This window comes from Calypte anna, chromosome 6, assembly GCF_003957555.1.
Source record: "Calypte anna isolate BGI_N300 chromosome 6, bCalAnn1_v1.p, whole genome shotgun sequence".
Classification (NCBI taxonomy): domain Eukaryota; kingdom Metazoa; phylum Chordata; class Aves; order Apodiformes; family Trochilidae; genus Calypte; species Calypte anna.
The window spans coordinates 28,009,840-28,031,572 of NC_044252.1; the positions used below are offsets into that span (position 1 = coordinate 28,009,840).

Consider the following 21,733-nt stretch of genomic DNA (forward strand, 5'->3'; position numbering starts at 1 on the left):
CTTAAAAAATGCAGATATCAGAATTTCAAGAACAAGTCTGATACTATCAGTTTTGGCAATGCCTTGTAGAGCAATAAAGTCATCTCTCAAGTGCCTCCTCCTCCTGTGCAACTGAGTATTTAAAGTTGTTTAATCCTTTTTACTTCAGTATCATATAAGCAATTCATGTTGAGCTGGTCAGTCACATTAATCTCTAAATTATTTTGAGATATGCTTTATTCCAAGGGAAATACCTATATTTTGATCAGCCAATGAGGCCTGGATTCCTTGTCCATCTAAATACAACTTAGCAGGCATTGTTGATTAAATAATAATAAAATTAAAAAAAAAAAAAGTGCAACCAGCCCATCAGTGTGTGATTTCTTTGTTCTTGTTACAGTTGACAGTATTGGTCCCCTTCTGATAATTTCTCTTTTAGCTGTCAGCTGGCCAGTTTTAATTGATTTATTTTTCACTGAACAGATCTCTGTTGTGCCCCACAGTTTGTGATTGGGCTTTCTTCTCTTTTATCTCTGTCTCAAGAAGGAGCTAAGAGGTATACCAAGGGATTGGAGAGTATCCATCTATACTTGCTCTGTTCTGTTTCCCTAGATCAGTGGTTTTTTCATGACACCTTTCAGCCAAGTCCCTGCTGTTTCAAAGCCAAAAAGATTTCTACTGCCATTTCATTTCCCTAGCCAAGTGAACTGGACTCCTTCATGTGTTTTTAGTCTGACTTTTTGTTTTTCAGATGAGGAGGTGGGTACTTCAAAATACAGACATGCTATAGATTTATGCTGGCATCCCAATACTTTGCTTTGTTCTTTATTCCTTTTCTAATTGTTCCTAAGATTGTGTTTGCTGTTTTGACTGGCACTAAACACTCAGTTGATATGTTCAAAGAACCATATACAATGACTTCAAGACCATTTTCTTGAGTAGTAATTGCTAATTTAGAACCTATCATTGTGTATTTCTAGCTAGAGATATTTTTTCTTCTGCACATTGCCTTCAGTTCATTGGCACTGAATTTCATTCTCTTATTTTATTGCCAAATCATTCAATATTGTTGAGATCCTTTGCAGTCAGCTTTAATTTTTATTGCTGTAAATAAACAAGGCTGTAATCTCACCACAGCCTGGAACAAGGTTAGTTTGAGAAAAACTATTTTCATGTCTGTTTTCTCTTCATTACATGAATTTTAGCTTTTTTTTCTTTTGATTATTTTTATAGAAAAATCCCAGAAGAATCAAATATTTTATGTTTACTTGCCAAGAAAAGACCATAAAAAAGTGTTAAGTAAATTTATCACATTGTCAACACTGTAATTCCCAATGATTTGTATTATTTTATGGGTGTGTCTTTGAAACATTTGTTTCTGATTTTGGCTTTGTACATAAACTAAATATTTTGAGTGATGGCAGGGAAATTCATTATATGACCCAGCTCTATTGACGTACAGAGCACAGAAGCAATTTGGATGAAGTTTTTCAGCCAGAACTTTCAAGTTTATTCTTCTATTAGCTTAAGAGATTTTTCAAGAAATTAATAAATGTGAACAGAATTCTCTAAGGGAGGAGGTTCCATTCCTCGTCATAACGAAGCAGTCTCACAGCTCAAAGTTCTCTTAGGTTCTTGTGTTCAGCTCTCTTGAATGCATTCATGTTCTTCAAATTCCATGAGGTTTGAGTTCATCATTCTAAATGGAGTTGCCAATATTTCCATAACTTTTTTATGTTTTTTGGAAGGGCTATAAAGGAGGAGAAGAGTAAATGAGATGGCTTACCCTTACTTCATGCACAGAATGCTAATTTATAGCAACATGGCACTACTCTGATGTTGGCCCTGAGCATCTGTTGCAGTTAGCAGCTAGACAATACAGGATATAGTAGGGAAAGCATTTCTGGGAAGTAGTACTTTTGCAGCTATTGGTTTAAAAAGACTTTAAATGGTGCTGCAAAAGTGGATTTATTCTGGTGGTCACTGGAGGTTTTTTTGTTGTGCTTTTTCCTAGACAGAAAATATAAATTCACACTCAACTTGTCTTTGCTCCTTGACAGGAGAAAGGGAAACAGCAAAAGGCTAATTTTTAAAAAAGTGAAATCACTGCATCAACTGGGGTGATGCATTAAACAAAACAATGAACATTCTCTGATGATCAGGGGTTTTTTTCTGACATTCTTTGTGTTACTTAGATATTTTGTCATAAACAAAAAAATCTTAAGAGAAACTGTTCTAATAAGAAATGCTCTGTTAATAAAATGGTGCTTCAGTTAACATGTTCTTACTGCATTAGTTTCTTTCACTGAAGACCCATGTAGAAAAATGATTAATGCTGAGATTCATTAAAGAATAAGGTTGAGATTTCTCTTCTGAATTCCCTCAGGTTCTTGAACTAGCACTTACCCTCTCACATAATTTTATTACATATTGTTGGCTCTTCCAACAATTTTCTATTGGCAGAATGGTTCTTAGGTATGCTGAACTGCTCTGATCCATTGATCAAAACCAATCAAAGTTCCAAATACCTTTGTTTTTTAAACAGTCTGTGCCAAGAACTAATAAAATACAGCATTTAAAATGGCCCTACAAGGAGAGAGGGAAAATATATCTTTCTTTCCATAAAAATCCCTAATTCCCAAGGAGCATTAAAAAACTGCTAAAAAAATGCTGGTGGTTGACATTGGCTGTAAAAAGGAAAGTCAAACTTTGCATCTAGAAACAGATCCTTTAACAATTTTTTCCTTTCAGGTTCTGAACAATCATCTGTCTTGGAGCTAAACAGGCAGAATTAAGTCTAAAGGAAAAAATCAAGCTCTTAATTTTAATTGAACATTCTATGCCCAAACTGCATTATATATTTGATACTTTTTTCCTTTCAAACTTGGTCTCGCTCTGGCAATCTTTCTCAAGGGTGTTCAAAGAAGAAATTGATAAATAAGAATTTTAAAAGCTCATCGTGAAAGGAGTTTTAAGTGCATAGTAGAGTGATAAAAAGGCGTATAAATCTGTGTTACTTTAGCCATCAAGGAAAGCTTGTGTTATGGAGAGTGAGTTTTGAACTTACCCTGAGCAATGATACTTTTTGTTGCTAAATATCCAGTGGTACAGCTGATTCTGCTGCTTGCAGACCAAGGAATGCTTTCATCTCATTATCTTAATAGTGACATTAAGCTACAGTTGGCATAAACTGGTTTCTGATAGTCTCCATATTATGAATAAATATTAAATGCTGGTATTTCTGGAGATGTGTCTTCTAGGTCATAATTTCAGGTCTGTTTACAGAGTTATGCAGGGAAATGGTGTTACTGCATGGATGATGCTTACAGCTGGCATCTATTCACAGTACTCCACTAGAATACTACTTCAAGGAGTTCTTCCCCAGTATTGCCCATAGTGATATAGTTAAAGTTATATATATGTAGATATATAGATAAATAATGCATTTTGAGGCTTTTTGGAAAAAAAAAATTAAGGTTGGCTGACAGAGTTCAATAGTTACAGGTTTGTATTAATTATAAACACTGAACACCAGATTCTTCACAACTCGAAAATCCAGATAGTTTTATAAAAAGCTGTCTGAACATATTACAAGATGTTCTGACTGCTTGCATCAGGTGTCAACTTTAGAAGCCTTTTGTCAGTATTCAGAAAGTTACTAAAAGTGAAGACTTCAATGATCTTTCTGCCAAAATCCTTTGTGTACTAAATGTTACAAATACAAAAATACTGGAAAAAGAGAGAAGGCGTATGCTCCAGTTGTGAACTGCACAAGTTTAATAATTTTGATTTATGAAAGTTTTTTTCTTTTCTGTTGTGTCTTTGGGACAGTAATGTAATAATGTTCTTTGGGATGTTTTCCCCGGGCAATTCACTGCAGCAATACTCAATTTGCTAAAACAGACCTATTGTCATGAGGAAGCCTGGTTTCTTAGAGTAACTATCACTCCTGTAGAGTTATCATTGCTGCATCCCAGGAAATTATTCAGAATTCCCAAACTGAGAGGTATAAATGGGTATCAGTATTTTGTTACAGTTATTATCTTTTTTCATCTGCTGAATGTGGAACGTGCAATGCATAGTTGTGGAATCTGTGGGGGGATTTGGTTGGTTGTAGTGGATCTTATCAGATGCTAATGGAGACAGTAACTCCATTTTATGGACACAATCATCCGGAGGCATGGATTCTCTTCTGACTTTGAACTTGGTTGTCTGTTGTTTGTCATCCTGGTATAGTTTAGTTTGCCTTGATTTCTGTGGGGTTTTTGCCACACTTAAATGTATTTTCATTACCTGTGATACCCTGAAAACATAAGCTTCTTCAGACCATTATGTTAAAATTACTTTTTTTTTTTCTTTTTTTTTTTTATGTAATTGCAGTTGTTTCTTATCCTTACTGCTGGTAGCCGCTGTCGTTTGGAAAATCAAACAAACCTGTTGGGCTTCTCGACGGAGAGAGGTATAAAAAACTTTAACACTATTGTGGGAGCTTTATCCTTCAGAATAAATTGAGAGCTTTGATGGCAATCACACTTTCACTGTTCTCTGCATATACAATTTAAATACCCCTCTAATTTATTTTTTTTTTTCCATTTTTTTTTCCTTTGGACTTTATGTGCTGAAGAAGAAAACTTTGTTACTTCCTCCTGCCAAAAATTAAAGAAATTGCAATACGCAGTTGCAGAAAGCTATATTTTCTTTACAGTTAAATATATAGGATAGGATAGAATAGGAGAGGATAGGATGGGGTAGGATAGGATAAGATAGGATAATAAAGGAATGGAATGGAATGGAATGGAATGGAATGGAATAGAATAGAATAGAATAGAATAGAATAGAATAGAATAGAATAGAATAATATCAGTCGGAGAGGACCTACAGTGCTTATCTGGCTGACCACAAAGGGCTGGTGAAATTTAAAGCATGTTATTAAGGGTCTTGTCCAAATTCCTTTTGAACACTGGCAGGCTTGGGGCATTATGTACCTCTCAAGCTCTCTAGGAAGCTTTTTCCAGTGTTTAACCACACTCCCACTAAAAAAGGGTGTTTCTTAATATCTGAAATCTCCCTTTGACACAACTTTGAAGCCTCTCCATGGATCCTTTCACTGGGTGCCAGGGAGAAGGGCTTTAGACCTCACTCCCTACTTCCCCTCCCCAGGAAGCTGTAGAGAGCAATGCAGGCAATCCCCAGCCTCCTTTTCTCCAGACTAGATAACCCCGAGTCCTTAGCCACTCCTCACAGGACATTCTTTCCAGCCCTTTCACCAGCTTTATTGCCCTCCTCTGGATGCTCAAGTACCTCAGCATCCTTTTTAAATTGTGAGGCACAGGGATGCACACAGTACTCAAGGTGAGGCTGCTCCAGTGCTAAATACAGAGAGATAATCACCACTTTCAACCAGCTGGTTATAATTTTTTCAAATTCCAGTCTTCTCAATAGCTGAAAAATAGTATGCAAAACCACTGGTAAGATGAGTAAATACTTTTCATAAGGTAGCAAACTATTTAGGAACTGTTTGATACTCTGACTTAGGCTGTGTTGTTATGAACAGTCATTGGAACGTACAGTAGAAGACAATGGTCTCTGTAGAGAGCTTATACTTTTTTAATTATGTCTTTTTTGTTTGTCTAGGTTTTGGGGTTTTTTTTTTGGTCTAGTTTTTAAGAAAAATTCTGTTAAATTATTATTAGTAATTCTGTCATTAAAACCATGGCACAATTGAAGCTCTTCAATAAATGCTCATACATAAGGTCACCTTACTCTTGTGTTGTCTAAATTGTTATATCTGTGCTTGAGAATTTGGCCCAAATATTTGTTCTTATCTGTTTTATAAAGCATTAGACTTATATGAGATGAAATTTAGGTTATGTATACTCCTACATGATTTGGGTGATGTATGCTGATAGGTGTCATGTGTCAGTTTGTTCTCCTAATATGCATAAGACCAGAACTTTTTCTACTTGAACCTTTTAATCTTGATGATCTTTGGAAACAGCACTTGCTTAATGGTCCTGTAACCTAGATTTTTAAAAAAAAAGGAATGTCTTTCTAGAGTTATTTTTGCTTAGTATGCTGGCACCATGATTGCATTTTTTTTAACTGAAGGTCTATAGTGAATTTATATATGCTTTGAAAGTGCCAGGTGACTAGAATGTACAGTTTTCCTTCACTGAAATTATATCATACTAATGCCCAGGTTTGGCTTTGCACTGGTGCTGTGAAGAAAATAGTGCATTATTGTAGTTATTTCACTTAGGTATTTTTTTTTTAATCAAGTGAAGATTAGTAAGCATATTATCCCTCTTAAGGACAAGTGCTCATGTCTTTGTTATAACTTGCAAAATACAGCTGGAAGTTGCTTTTCTATTGTTGCTATTCTATTCAACTTATTAATATTTCTTTTGAATTTATCTCAGTCCTTACCCCATTGATAGTTCTGTACAAAATTTTATTGTGATGAAATGTAATAATTGTTTGCAGTTCTCATATTATGAAAGTTCAGGTTTGTCAAGAACAAATATGAACACAGGACTTTATACATGTAGGGAGTCTAATCTGTTTTCCATAGTTAGTTTCCTAGATCTTTGAAATACTGTATTTTTATGTAGTCTGTAGGCACTGTCCTATAAAAAGTTTCTAAGTGTTATTCTCTGTATGTCATTGGTTTTCCTTGAATATAACTAGAGAAATTGAGTTGTCTCTCTTTCAGAAATGTTCCTTTTTCATTTCAAAATTACATTATTGTGTGTATCTTCCTATTTTAAATGAAGTATGAAATGGTACCCAGACTATGGTAGCATTAAGAATCGTAAATGCTTAAGGAAATCTTTATTTTCAAGCTGCTGTTTCACACAGCAGCAGCAGTTCATGTAAAATACAAATTTCCAATATCATTCTACATATTTTTTTCCTTTCATCTAGATCAGATAATTTTTTTATAGGTAGCATTTTTGTGTTTTGGAATAAAGTGTTTCAAATAACTCGTGACTACCGTGAAAGCAGAAGGCAATCTATTGTTGAAAATAATTTTGAAGTTCCTACTTTTAAAGTTCACCCATTTAGACAAATAAACTTTCTATCTTTTCATCATTTTTGAAAGAATGGAGTGTTTGACTCTTCTGATGTTACTTTCATTATGAATGCAAACTACAGTAAGAAAGTGAAATACAGGAAGACAAACAAACATGAAAAAGCATGCTGCTAATGGCTAATAATCCATTTATTGTTCATCCCAGGCTGTTTCCTCTTGGAGGTAAAAAACTTCACTGTCCAGTTCTGTGGGGTTTTTTAGTAATGAATTTTATCAGACTGTTGAGATAAGCAAATAATTTTTTGTTGTTGTTTTCATAGACTTCTTCATGTAGCTGAAAATTTAAAACTTTCTCCTTTTTTGCCTACTGACTTTAATGCTTGGTTGAATGGGATCATTATTGATTCCAAATTGAATGTAGCATGGCCTCAACCCAGTACAAAGCAAGAGTAAGTTCTTTGCATTGTGTAATGGGACTGTCACAATTTTCCCATGAATTTAGATATTTCCTCTACAGATTCTTTCCTAATTCATTGCTCATTCAGCAGATATTTGCTTTGCATTGCTCAGAGCACTACCCCAAATCTTACTGAGAAGTTAATATTAACTTATGCTTACTGTATATACATGTAAAATAAATAAATAAATTTCTCTTCTGAAAGACTAACTTACATTTGTCAACGCTGAATTTTACTTCTTTTTTCCATACCTATCGGGATTTTGATGTATTTCGTTAACATAATTTTTCTCTAGTCCCAACACTTGAGTTTTGGTAATTTTTTATTCATCAAAATTTTTTGGTACTCATCTTTTTCCTGCTTACATTGACACCTCTTAAGGTACACTTTATCTAAGGATTTTTGAACATTTGTATTTATACTTCATCTCCTGGCTGAGCGTCTCTTCTTTCCTGCCTTGTGAAAAAGGAAGAAACAGCACTCAGTCTCACCTTGCACCAACAAGGTTATTCACCTTCTGCATTGAAAGAAAACAAGAAGTATCTGTCTTTTATTTCATACTTCCAAAAAGATCAATGAAACTTTGAGCAGGAGAACATGAACAACCTCCTGCTTGGCATCCCTTAACAACTTCACCTATCTGTTCCTTCCATGGATCTGTGATGCTTAAAAAAATATTATAAAAAAGGCTGAAGCAAGATAGTGAAGTGTTGCTTATCTGAGAGAGCTTGATCTTGAAAGGAATGATACTGAATAGTATGAGATGACTTCCAGAAAATTATCCTTATCACTCTATGTTTATTGAGATACAAACCAGAAGGGACTGGAAACATTGTCCTGGGTATCAAACCTCAAGTTCCTACTTGCAGAGCAGGCTAAGATTTTCAGGCAAGCATGGCACTTCTTGTAGGAGCAGACAAAGGGCAGGATATATTTGTTTGTCAAGTAAGTAAAGGAGTTTCCTAAGTTTTGCAAAGTCTAGAGGCACCAAAGCATTTTTAGAAGAGCCTATATGACATAAAAAGATCATATATTTACTCTAGGTTTTAATATCTTCTTCTTTTTTCTCTAAAGGCTCACAAATCTTTCTACCAGTAACTTTCTTGTGGAAATTTCACTTGTTAGTTCACTGGATGAAAAACTAAGAGCTGTCATTTTCTCCTATAAGATATGTTAGGCCTCTTGCATTTTATATCCAGAATTCACCCAAGAGCCCATCCATGAACTTTCAATGTGACTCTGTTTTCCTTTTTAGTAAAATTAAAAAAAAAAAAAAGATAGATGACCCAGCCTTACTAACTAAAAAATTTGAAGATAATATTATTTATTGTCTCTGCATGCTTCATATCTAAAGTATCATTCAATCTTCTGTTGAGAATGGGTAGAAAAGAACATGTTCATAGATCATGTTGCTGAAAAGCTTGATAGGTTGCCTGACAGTTTTGTAGTGGCTCAAGGGTTTTGTTTCATGAACAACTTCTGATTGAAAGGCATCACACTGCAGATAAAATTTGCATCCAAATGATTTTGTATTAATAGTGTGTCGAACTTTTTGCTGACAGAATTGTATTGAGGTCACTAGCAAAGCTCATACAGATGGGATTATAAACCACACAGCTTCTAGATGAGGTATTTTGACAAAGTATTTGTCCTTCATAAGATAAAGCATTAGCTGCTTGGACTATTCATTCAGACAGATGTTTTAAAGAATTTTTACCTTTAGTTCAGAATCATGCAATCACTGATGCAAATGCCAACGTATTCTTCCTCCCTGCACAGATACACAAAAAATACATTTGTGTGCCAGTGTGTGTAGCAGGAAGAGCCTTTCTTGCTCCTGAGGCTCTATGAGCTGCTGGCCTCTTCCTTGCCTCACACCAGGGTAAGCTGAGCTGAGCTTATCTCTGTGGCTGTGTGTCCCACCTTTATTGGCCCCCTGGTAATAGGGGGCCTGCCTTAACCAGGCACAGGTGGACTCACACCCACTCTTTGGCAACTCAAGGCACCTGGTTTATCTTGTTTCTCTACAAGTGTGTCATGTGTCATTGCATACATTGGTGTATATGAGACCAGTCAATTTTTTAAAATGCATTAGTACGTATTTTCTTAGTAAAATCTCTTTTTTACATATCCTTATAATTACACAATAGAAAGAGCTTACACTTATAATCTTATATCTTTGTTTAAATCATTGCCAGTCTCTTGAGAAATGAGGAAGCAAAGTATGCTTGCACATTTTTGTACAAATGTTTGAAAGCACGTCATTATATGTGTAAAGTGCTTTTCTAACTTTAAATATAATTTCTTTATTGGAATTTTCATAATTATATACAGCATTTCATTATACAGTCAGTTGTGCACCATTTGCTTGTTTGAAAGAATAGCATACACAAGCATATAAAAATATGGAACTATAGAGGATTCTTCGTGGGTGCCACACAACTTATTACTTAATTTTGTTAAATAAGCTTATGCTTGTTTAAAAAAAACCACCACTTTTCTAGTCTTAATTTTAATATCTTGAATATTCAACAATTCTTAAAAACACACAAATGAAACTGAAATAGATTACTTCCTAATAACAATAACTATTCATGTAATAGCTTTAGGCTCTTTTCTGTAGTAACCCTGATAAGAACAAGAAAGTTTGATTTTGTTGGTAGTACTAATAAGTGTAGACAAGTAAGAATTTCAGCTATACCTGTGTTACTGTATATTGTAATGACACTTGCATTTTTCAAGTATTCCTTTCAGGAAAGGCAGTAATGACTTTTGGTGTATGTAATAGTGTTTATGGAATGCAATGTCATTAGCTTTGGAAAAGTAATTCACATAGAATATGGTGTGTTCTTGAACACTAAATGAAGGAGCAAAATTAATACCTTGGTTCATCCATATGTTTTATCATGGGTGGGGGACCACCAGCAGTAGATGTAAGGAAACCAAGAAATGTTAATACGTATCATTATAGTACCCCAAAGTGTAATTTAATTCATGTGTTGTAGGAGTCTACAGGATAATATGCTTTATGTTTAAAAGTTGTTAACCTCACAGATCACTTTTCTGGTACCTTCTTATCTGTTGCTTAGGAAATATCTTACACATCTATAAGTACTTACTCACAGACTGTGTGAGTAATCCTGCTGGAGTCAAAGGAGCTGTTCATAGGACCAGAATCTCAACTTGTTATATTGCTCAAGCTCTTCTGAAATCAATAGAGCTATGACTGCTTATTTCAGCTGTGGATCTCGTTTTCTTGAGGATAACTGGGGCATTTATTTTAGGATGACATTTTCAGCATTCTCTTCAACCTAAAATTTAGGTTCCTCTCTGAATGAACCTTTTGAGCAATATGCCTAGGTAGCTGACACTAGATCTTGTCTCAGGACTCCCTCTGCAGTCAGTTTAAGAGACTTCCAGATGACAACTTATCCAATCCAATTTTTGCAGTGTTCACTTTATACTCTGATCCTTGAGAGGGGCTGACTTGTTATTAATGATGTAGATAACTCAGTGAGTCAAATCTCTTAATTCTCAGAGTTAATCTTCCCTTTAATATTGTAAAATTGAAGTTGCATTTATAATACTGCCACTTCATAAAAATAAGCACCTGATTGATTTCTATATTAGCATTGCTCACATTATGCTGCTTCTCTGTAAAGAGAAGTATTGAATGGTACCAGTGACAGACTCAATGTTACATTAGAAAGATTTATTTTGAGAGGTGAGTTAAACAAAGTTGATCTATTGCAGGTATCTCAAAATGCCATAGTGTTAAGAGGCTTCCATGAACCTCTTGGTTCCACGAACCAAGAACCTTGTCCTAAGACAAGGGGCATGAGACTGAAGACCTCGTAGTTATTGATGGCTCTGTACCTCCTGCCAGAGGCATTTATCCCAGGAAGGAATCCTAAGCTGTCCTCTATCAACTCTGAACTGCCAGATTTGGTAGGAATTCACCATGACCCACAGCATAGACTTGACCCAAGTTTTGAGTAGTATATAGAATAGGGGAAATTTAGTATACTGAAAAAGTCACCAGGAATGTAGGGATAAAAATGGAAGCCAAATTATGCATGAAGTGAAAAGATTTCTTTGAAAACACTATGGGAATTATTTTTAAATCTTAAAGCATCTGTTGCAAGACAAAATATAGTAATCTGGTTTGCTTTGCAGACCTTCCTTCCCACGAGTCCCATCCTGTCCAAAGGCAAATTGTAGGCCATTATATTATACTATACTTTATCTTACCTCTTGAAGTTGTCATTCTTTAGACATCATATAGGTATATAATTTTCTTATAGATTATACTGCCATATTCTTTGTTAGGATAACAATCAGATTTTTTCTTCTTCCTTTGTTCAAATCATGCTGAAAAGAAATTCCTAAGTTGGAAGTAGAGATCTGGCTTTTGGCTAGTTTTTCTGGGGACCAAGTCTGGAACAGAAACATACGTAGCAAAATCAGCTGTTCAGGGATGTGCATCGGAGATATTAAAAGTCCTTCCTATCCCTAGTACCTCTAGCCATTTTTTTCTCAAAGTGAGCACATGTAGACATATTTTTTTTGAACAAATATGCATAAAAGACACTGGAAATAAGTGTCTGTGTGCAGACAAAGCATCCACTTATCTAACACAGAGCATTTATGAAAGCTTGCTAACAAATCAGTTTCTTCATTCCACAAAAACTCAGAAGGTATAGAACATAACACATGACAGTAGGTTTTGCAAGGAAAAATGTGGGCTACTTCTCTTTATTAAAAAAACCATTAAAAATGGGGGGTAAACACCAGGAGAAGAAAACTATTCATTTTTCTTAGCATAATAACTAAAGTTCCTTCTTACATTTGCACGCTGTATTTAGCCTGAAGAATCGCCAAAGACAATAATCAAAACAAATTATATGTTATTTCTGGGTGTATGCATAGAAGGAAGCTTAGGTGTAGGTATTACTGCTGATAAAGGTACTTTAAAATTAATAGTTGTGGTATTCTGTTCAGTAGAATTTATTGTCGAATTTGAGATTTCTAAATATTAATATAAATTACTGCTGTAGAGAATGTTACAATGGAGTATACTTATTCCTGCTGTCTGTCAAATTCTTCCAAGTGTATTAGGTTAAGCTAGTTGTAAACCTAAAAGCATTAGGAGAATTTTTTAAAAATTACCTGTCAGCAAAAGACAGCAGCCAGTGAGAAAGGCTGTCCTTAGTGGGGCCCTGGGAAGAAGCCAGATAACTTCTTCTGAATTTCCAAAAAAAAAACATTCCTGGATTTCTTTCCACAGCTTTAAAGGAATCAGGACAGTGACTCTGTTCTTTGTAACTAAAGAGGATTACACCAAAATGGGTGATTTGTTTTTGTCATGTAGCAAAAACAAAAGAGCAGGTGTAGAATGTTGGCCCAAAGTGCTATGTATCTACATCTGTGTTTCCTCAATGCTGGCCATATAATGTCAATTTTTTGTCCCCTATTAAAACACAAACACATCTCCCTTGCTCAGTGCCCAGTAAGAAAGCAGTGAGTGGGTCTAGGTGCAAAGAACAAAAACACAAACTTGTAAGAACTCTGCCATGAAGAAAGAGCAAAAAGGTTTGATGGTTTACAGTTAGCAATTTGAGGCAAATGCAAATACTCTTCTTTAGTTCCTTGTTAGATTTTCTCAGATTTGGGAGCAATTTCAGTGGCAGTGGGTTAATAAATGTGGCCCAAGTGAGTCAGCAGCAATAAGGGAAGCATCAGAGGAACAAAGTCAGGTTTGTCCTTCCTCCAAACAGCAGGGACCCAACTCAAAATCCAAGCCTAGAAGACATATAGTTTCTATCTCTTATCTTAATCCTCTTTTTACCTAAAATTCTGTTTATTTGCAATTGAATGTTAATCATGTCTGCTACGAATTATGTTGAATAACGGTCACAAAATTTTGGTTGCTTGTAATGTGTGGAATATTTTCTACTGGTCTGTAGACAGCTGATGGCAATGTTGTTGATATTCTTTCTCAGATTATCTGCTTCCTTAAGCATCTGATTCCTCCTGGCACATGTATTATTTTTCATTAATTTTGTGGGGTTTTTTTAGAAATTATTTTTAGGTACCTGTCATTGTGCAATTGAGTAGTCATAAAGAGAAACTAATATTGTGCCTGAATCTATTCCAGAGAATTTGCATTTTTCTTTACCCAGCATAGTTAGTATGGGCCTTCTAGATTAATCACAGTGACCTGTTTGCTTCTGAAAGTTACTATTCATAATATACATAATTATTCATTCTTTAAACATTTTGGAAACACTGAAGTTTTTTCTATGTGGAGAACTCTTCTCTAAAGTCAGAACTTTAATAATTTTCAAGGTAAAGAGAATGAAGTGATCAATATAAGTGGAAATCAGTTAACTTCACTAATTTTTTCAGTGCCTGAACTATTAATTAAATTACTTTCAGAGCAGAACATGTTCAGTGCCATTCAGTGTCATCCCTCTGAGGAAATGGTGGTTGTGCATTTCATCTGGGCATCTTCTAGACTTCTCTTGGTAGAAAGAAATAGTAAGTAGGTGTACAGTGACAAAATAGGCATGTGTATGCTTATTTCTTGAGGAACCTGCAGATACAAATAAAAGTGGAAACTTAGGCTGAAAATAAAACAAAGCAAAACAAAACCCCAACAAAACAAAAAACAAAAATCCATTAGAAGAAAATATGGGTATAGGACATAGTCTACAAAAGGGTAGACTAGTTACTCTTTCTCAAGGATAAAATGATGCAATGTTTATCCTTCCTGAAACGATAGTTTTTATGGTTCTAACACTCCACAAATAATAGTTATGAGTTACTATGACCTGGTATAAACTAAGCTCATTACATTCAATTTCAACAGATAATTAATAATTAACATATAACCTTTGGCTTTCCTTTTATCTTCAAGTATTGACAGAAGTCATATAAAAACATACTATGTGTGGGAAAAAATGCTTTGAAATGCAAAATTTAATTAAAATTAATGTAATGTTATTTTAGGACAGTTGTATAGTAGCCAAAGTACTACAGGGAATATGAATATTTGAACAGACTGTTATTTTAATTCATGCTGTTCAATTTACACACAAGTAAGTTCTGGAAAACAGAACATCATTTGATATTTTGGTTTGAATTTACTGGGCTGAGCACATCATGGCAGCTAAATTGCAACAGTAAATTATAGCAGACTGTTTTAGCAATCAATCGACCCACATTTATTTAACAAAGATGAGACCACAGTGAACACTGGAGCTTGAGCATTTTCAGCTTTCTGTTCTCCACATGCATTTTGAAAATCCCAGTTAATTAGAATTACCTGTCTATATAGATGTAGTTTCTTAGGCTTTTTATATTCATTTAGCCATAGTCAAGGAGGGAATAGTATGTGCTAGTCAGGAGAAATTTGGGGTTGGAAGTGTGTTCTGGTGTTTGGAAGCTTCCTGGTGTTATGGGGGCCCTTGTTACGATCCCAATAATCCTGTTTGTCCCGAGGCAATTTATATTTAGTGTCCATTAGGAAATGGACACTACGTTACTCTCTTAATCTGGATGCAACCTCTTAGTCTGGATGCATTGCTGCTCTTCAGAGATACAGACATCTTGAGAAAGACATTCTGATATTTTAATGTGTTATATTTAATACATATTTCAATATCTGATAATACACACTATAAAAGTATGACCTATATCATATGTATTTCGTTTTCAGCTTAATTAAAACTAATCACCCATTTCTTAGAGTATTATGCTCTCTGAATATGTTAATTATGTACAATACTGATTCTGCAGTAATTTTACAAACCGTAATAATTTATTTCTTCACAAAGTTTAGGAAAAATACTTCCAGATTGGTGGGAACATGTTACAAAACCACCATACCCATACGAATCTGACCCATGCACAAGTATCAGATGCCCCATTTTGACTTTGTACCCTAGTAGCATGTGTTAGTAATATTCCTGAGCTTGTCCTCTTTCCCCATTCACATGGAAAGCAAGTCCACATTATTAATTTTGTTAATGACTAAATCAACCATGCATGAAACGTTCCAGTTTCACCTCTGGCTAGAACATCCAATGTACTGTAAGCTCACAGAAAACAATGGACATAAATTAGTTCAGTACAAAGGGAGGAAAAGAGAAGGCAGAGAATTATGGTCAGTAAATTCCCAGAAACGTCCTTCAGCTGAAGCTAAGCTGTTTGTAAGCACCTAAGAAAATATTAAAAGCCCAGATGTTTTTTCATGAACCAAATCAAAGGAAAAGAATATCCTTTGCTTTCAAGGTAGAATAAAAGTAATTTTTCAGTGGGGGGGAAGCATCTGATGTTTGTGCACTTTGGCATTTATAATGCCATATAGCTTCTTTTAAAATCTATCACATGATGCCCTTATCAGTGAGGTAGGGAAGCATTGTCATGATTACATCACTTGTCGTGATTACATCACTGTGGAGCAGGTACAAAACTGATCAGAAAAACATACCTAAGGGTTCATTATCACTACAGTGATTAACTACATGTTGAGTGTAGTTAACTATATTAACTGCAGGTTAACTTCAAAGATCTGTCTTAGCCTTAGAACTGGTCAGTGTTTTAATTAAAGGTATTAATAGAAGTGCTCAGTGTCATATTAATGCATTAAATTTGCAGATACTAGAAGACGGTTCACAAGCGTGTTGCAGGAAGGATTAGACTTCAAAATAATCTTTACAAATTGGAGTGAATATCCATATCAGTGAATGCAAGCTTTTTACCTGGTAGACATAATCATCTTTGCAGAAACAGCATGAGGAAAAAGCTGAGTATGCTACAAATTCTTGAGAACTGATCGATGGCTTAGGATGGTTCAGAAGCTGAATGTAAGTCAACAGCAGCCTAGTTACAAAAAAGGAATATATTACTGACTGGTATCAGTAGAAGTAGTAACTCTGAGACATCCAATTCTTATCCTTTACTGAGTGTGGCTTTAATTGGGGCATCGTATCCAGTTCCAGCACTCAAAATGTGTGTGGAATGTTTGGAGAAGTTCAGAGGAGAGCAACTGGAAAGTATGGCTGTCTGTAGTAGTGTAGTGGAAAAGAGGGCCATGGAGAAATGGGATGAGAGCCTTGAAGGGATGGAATAGAATAATCTAATTGCTTTATCTGTTGTAGAAAGGATTAGGAGTGAGGCAGCAAAGAATATTCAGATGGCACAACGGAAAAATGAATAAATTACTATTACTAGAGTAGTGTGCAATAGATTGCCTTAGAGATTACAGAGACTCTTTGAGTGAAATCAGTTAGAGTAGGCAAACATGGGACAGAAATTAGAAGACATAAGTGTGTTTTTGCAGAGGGTGTGAATGGTCTTTTGACAGTCTTGAGGTCTTTTAAAACCATATGATCTTATTAAAGAAGCCCACTTCATGTGGAAGTCAATAAAGGTATTTTTATATATCACAGAGTCACAGAATGGTTTGGGTTGCAGGAGACCTTTGAAGATCACCTAGTTTGACCCCCACTGCCATGGGCAGGGACATTTTCCACTAGATCAGATTGTTGGCTTTGAACACCTCTAGGGAGGGGACATTGACAGTTTCTCTTTGTCTACCTACTGCTAGGTGATGTGAATTTACAGCAGCATGTATCTAATTTAATAATTTATGTGTACCTTTAAATCAAGTAGTCTCTAGTTCATGAACTGGTTTTGATGGTGATTTTTAACTCAGCATGACTAAACATCTCCCGTATCTAACATATTGAAAGATAACAGCTTTGAAATCTTGTGCTGGCGAGTGCTGTAATAGTACCTGCCTGTCCTCGTTAAAGAGTATTTTAAAATCTACATAAATTTGATATTTATACTTTCATTGCAAAACTGTGTCCCAAATGATGATAAAGGCAAGTAATTATCCAGAGGTTCAGTTGTTTTTTCATTGGAAAGGCTTTTAAGTGGCAGCTTTCTTCTGTATAAATCTCATATTCATAAATGCAGCCTTTGATGTTGCTGATGTCGTGTGCCATGGTTAAAATTTGCAAAATCTCAGATAATAGAAAATTAGGGTTAAAACTAGCCCCTTACATTTTATATACTTTAAGTTCAGAGCCATGAAATCCATCCAACTGACTGATTGAGCCACTCTGCTTTATTTTTATTTTCCTCTGCTTTATTTTTATTTTTTATTTTTATTTTTATTTTTATTTTCCTTATTTTTATAAGCTACTGTTTATATTCTTTGGTTTCATGACTGGAGCTGGATTAATTGGCCTGGACCTGACATCCATTTCATAGTGTAGTTCCACTGACTACTATGCAAGAGTGACAAGCAAGGCAAGATAGCTTATGCAAGACTGAAATGGAAAACCATGCACAGATCAGATTTTTTTTGTTGGTTTTGTTTGGGATTTTTTGTTGTTGTTTTTGTTGTTGGTTGTGTTCTCTTTTTTTGTTGTTGTTTTTTAATAATGTATTGGATGTTTTTGCAATTCTTCTGGTTCTTCTTTAGCTGTAACAATTTCACCAGTCATTTAAAATACACATAAACATCTTTTACAACATCCCTATTTAGCACGTGTAGAGAATTCTTATGAAAGGTAGAATACTACATCTTTATGAGTAATTCTTCTTGTTTTCCTGGATCCTATGACAGAGAACTTATCTATTCTGCAGATGGATAATTATATATTATATATTAATTACATATTATGCATTGCATACTATGTATTACATATGACATATTGCATATATTATATGACACATATATATTATGTATTATATATCACATATTATATAATAGATACTATACACTATATATTATATATTTCCACTACTTTCAGCATGTCTTGTTGTTTTCTAACTTAATTTAAGCACACTCATTTCCTTCATATAATTAATAATTTATATATAACCTTTGGCTTTCTTTTTATCTTGAATCATTGATACAAATTACATAAAATCATACAATTTGAGCAAAAATGCATTGAAATGCAAATTGTAGTTAAAATTAATACAATGTTAATTTAGGACATTTGTGGTGTTAAATTGTAGTGCTTGGGACACCACCATCATTTGAGTATGCTATCAGTTTTTACATGGCTTTTGTGCCTAGGAACTGGTGACACAGGCTAAATTATAGCATTATTAAATTGCTTTACCCTTTGAAATGCAGGCAAATAGCAAATAAAACACCTACAATTTGCTTTATATTTTGCTTTCTGTATGTCTACTTACAAGGCTCTTACTAATTGGAAACAATACTGTTACACAGAAGCTATTACCAAACACCTTGTTTTTGACAATTTTTATCTGCAAGCTGAAAAATTCACTTTTAGGGAAGTGGCTTCATTTAGTTTAAACTCTTTTGATGGAGGAGACAAGTAAGTATATATTTCTAACATAAAAAAATAAGGTGATTTAGCAGGATTGCTAGCAAAATAGGATACAAAAATATAGTCTAGCATCCTAGCAGTAAATAGGTTTTTCTAGTAGTTGATACAGTCAAACATTCACTGTCAGCCCATATAAAATTCTCTTTCATAGCTAAGACTTATGAAGAAGAGCTTATATTCCTCTGTTTCACCACCATTTCACTCAGACCAGTCTAATACCATTATTTTGAAAAGTTTCAGATGTCTTTTAAGGATCTTCCTCTAATCCGTGTAGTTTATGGGATGCTGTTTCTGCTACCAGTTTGAGCATTGGCTTCACTTTTTCATTGCATCCCAATTCTTAAGCTCTCTAAGTGTCCATTTACCACTCTGTCCTGTAAAATTTCTTAAATCCTTCAGCCAGTACAGATATTCATAGCTTGTGGGGCTTGTCAGTCCAAGAGAAGCATTTACTCATTTATTTATTTTGTAGTTTGGGGTTTTTTGGGTTTTTTTTTCGGTTGCTTTCTTCTCATTTGATTCTTTCCATTATAAATTACAGGATATGTCTGCCTGAAAACACTAATTTTGCTTTTCTCATAATGAAGGGAAATCTCAGTCAATGAGTTGTCACACAGCACTTTCATATACCTGGATTGTCCTCCAGGTGGGAAAATAGTGTGTTTATCAAATCTTTCTTGATCAGAGATTCAGCACCTTGTAGGCTTATTCCCTCAGTGAGACTTGACCCTGTGTTTGGGATATAATTAATTTCAAAACCAGTATTTACTGGGCTGATATCCACCAGATGAAGAACCTACTTAAGACCGAAGTCTGTCAAATATACACTAGGAATACTTGCAGGAAATAATTGCATTTTTTTTACCTTTCATATGATTGACATGGGTCACATATTTGTTCTTGTGTGAAAACTCTTCTCAGTTTTACTCAGGGCAGTGTTTTCCCCTGAACTCCATGTTAAGAGCTAGCATGTCTGCTTGTCAATATCCTGATATTAATTTCATGAAGAAATCAGATACAGTAAAGGTTTTCAGAGTCTAGGTAAACAGTTTTCTTAATGAAGTGTGTTAATACCAGGTAGTTCTTGGTGTGGGATGAGGTACTCTATGATATCATGGACAGAAACTATCTGACCATCTCTGGTTTACCATAACATGGCACAAATGGGTTATGAGCAAGTAAGGAACATGCAGACATAACTCCACCAACATTTATGCTTTTTCAAGCTGTGCTAGGAGGCAGACTAAAATCTTGACTCGATAAAATTCCTGGGAGGGAAGTCCTATACAACCTACTATCATATTTACTATTGATTTAGTAGGTTTAAGACTTTGTCTTTTCAAATTCTTTGGCTGGCTCTAATCTAGCTGGTGATATGCCCCAAGCCTCCTGCCAAGCCTTCTAGCCTTTAGCAAAACTAGTGATAGCCACGTGCTGCATTATGGTAAAATGTGCCTGGTGAGTTTGTTTTGTAGTTGTTCTATACCTGCCCCTCCTATGCATTCCATCAGGTGGGTGTGATTGCTTTGAAGAATTCAGTACAGTGGGTGGTTCCCACCATTTGCAAAAATTAATTTTATTTTAAGCAAGGAGCAAGCAGATTCTAAAAATATTTTTTATTATTATTTTTGGATGGGAAAAAGGTGTAATTTTTTATCATCTTTTATTTACGATCGTCTTTGATTTTCACACCTCAAAGTGCCATAAAATCAGCTTTTGATCTTCCTCCCTTCTTAGAACAGTCCAGTAATTAAGTGAACAAAGGGAAAAGGTAAGAAAGTAAAATTGTTTATGAAAGATAGTGAATCAAATTATAAGTACTTTTTTATTTGTCTGATTAAATTAAATTGATGCTTTGCCTCAAAAAAATTACAGGATGACACTGCCTCCCCTCATATTCACATAAAAGTTTGTCGAGTGGTGCTTATGTGCTTTTGATAAAAATGAACAAAGTTCTGAAGTTCTGGAGAGTTTCATTCCCCTTTTAGCCGTTGAGGATATTTAATATGTGTCATTAATGTACTTGTGGAGTTTCTTCTTCAAGATGTTTGTTGAATCCTAAGTGAAGGTGCCCTTGATGTTGAATGGCTGGCACTTGTGATAACAATGAAGTTGTAACTTGTGTGAATTCAAGTGCAATCATGCAGCAGGTCACTGTAAGAAGAGTGTGAGGCCAGAATACTTAATACAAGTCTCTGAAGAGGTTCTGTACATTGGGACCTACTGGTTGGAGTAGGAAAAAAAAATTCTTCCTATTTTTTTAGAGAGTTTACAATCATACTCTTATGCAAAATGGAAACTCAGCCTTGGCAGACAGTGCTCTGTTTGGGTTTAATCTTTTTAAGATTAATACTAAAAAATAAAAAAAAAAAAGACTAAAAAGCAATGGCTAAGAAAAATCCACTTTCATTGTCTTACTGTGAGATAAAATGCCATTCTCCCAGAGAGAAAAATCTCTGTCACTGCCTTAATACTCATGCTTCAGTATATACCATTAATTGTATTACCTTTGTGTGAATGGAGAGATGGGCTTTACTAAACAACTGCTGGGAAGCATGGGCAAACTGTGGCACATATAAGTCCTTCTGAAGGAAAAATAGCAACCTTGAAGGTAAAAGCTGGCTGAGGATGATTAGTTTGAGTTATGTGTGGATAATCAGTTAGACATTCAAGGGAAAAGGTTAGAGGTAGCTGGGGACATTTCTTAAGGCGATTGTGTCAGTAATATTTATACCTGCAGATTATTCCAGCACTTCAGTGTTGGTTGCTTCATGGGAGATGCTTTTGATGGCTAGTTAGGCATGGCTGGGGCTTATCTGAAGGCTGGGATGAGGGGTGTTTCTGAAAAAAATAAATTGGCATGGTAAAACTAAGAGCAATTA

At 34.9% G+C, this 21,733-nt stretch overlaps 1 protein-coding gene across 1 annotated transcript in view; it reads left to right on the forward strand.

The window, feature by feature from the left end:
• Window positions 1-21,733, forward strand: part of ATRNL1 (attractin like 1) — a 461,414-nt gene that overhangs the window by 239,718 nt on the left and 199,963 nt on the right. Inside the window, exon 26 of the mRNA XM_008490117.2 lies at window positions 4,360-4,438. Within this exon, the coding sequence (XP_008488339.1) occupies window positions 4,360-4,438 (79 nt within the window). The remainder of the gene's footprint in view (window positions 1-4,359; window positions 4,439-21,733) is intronic.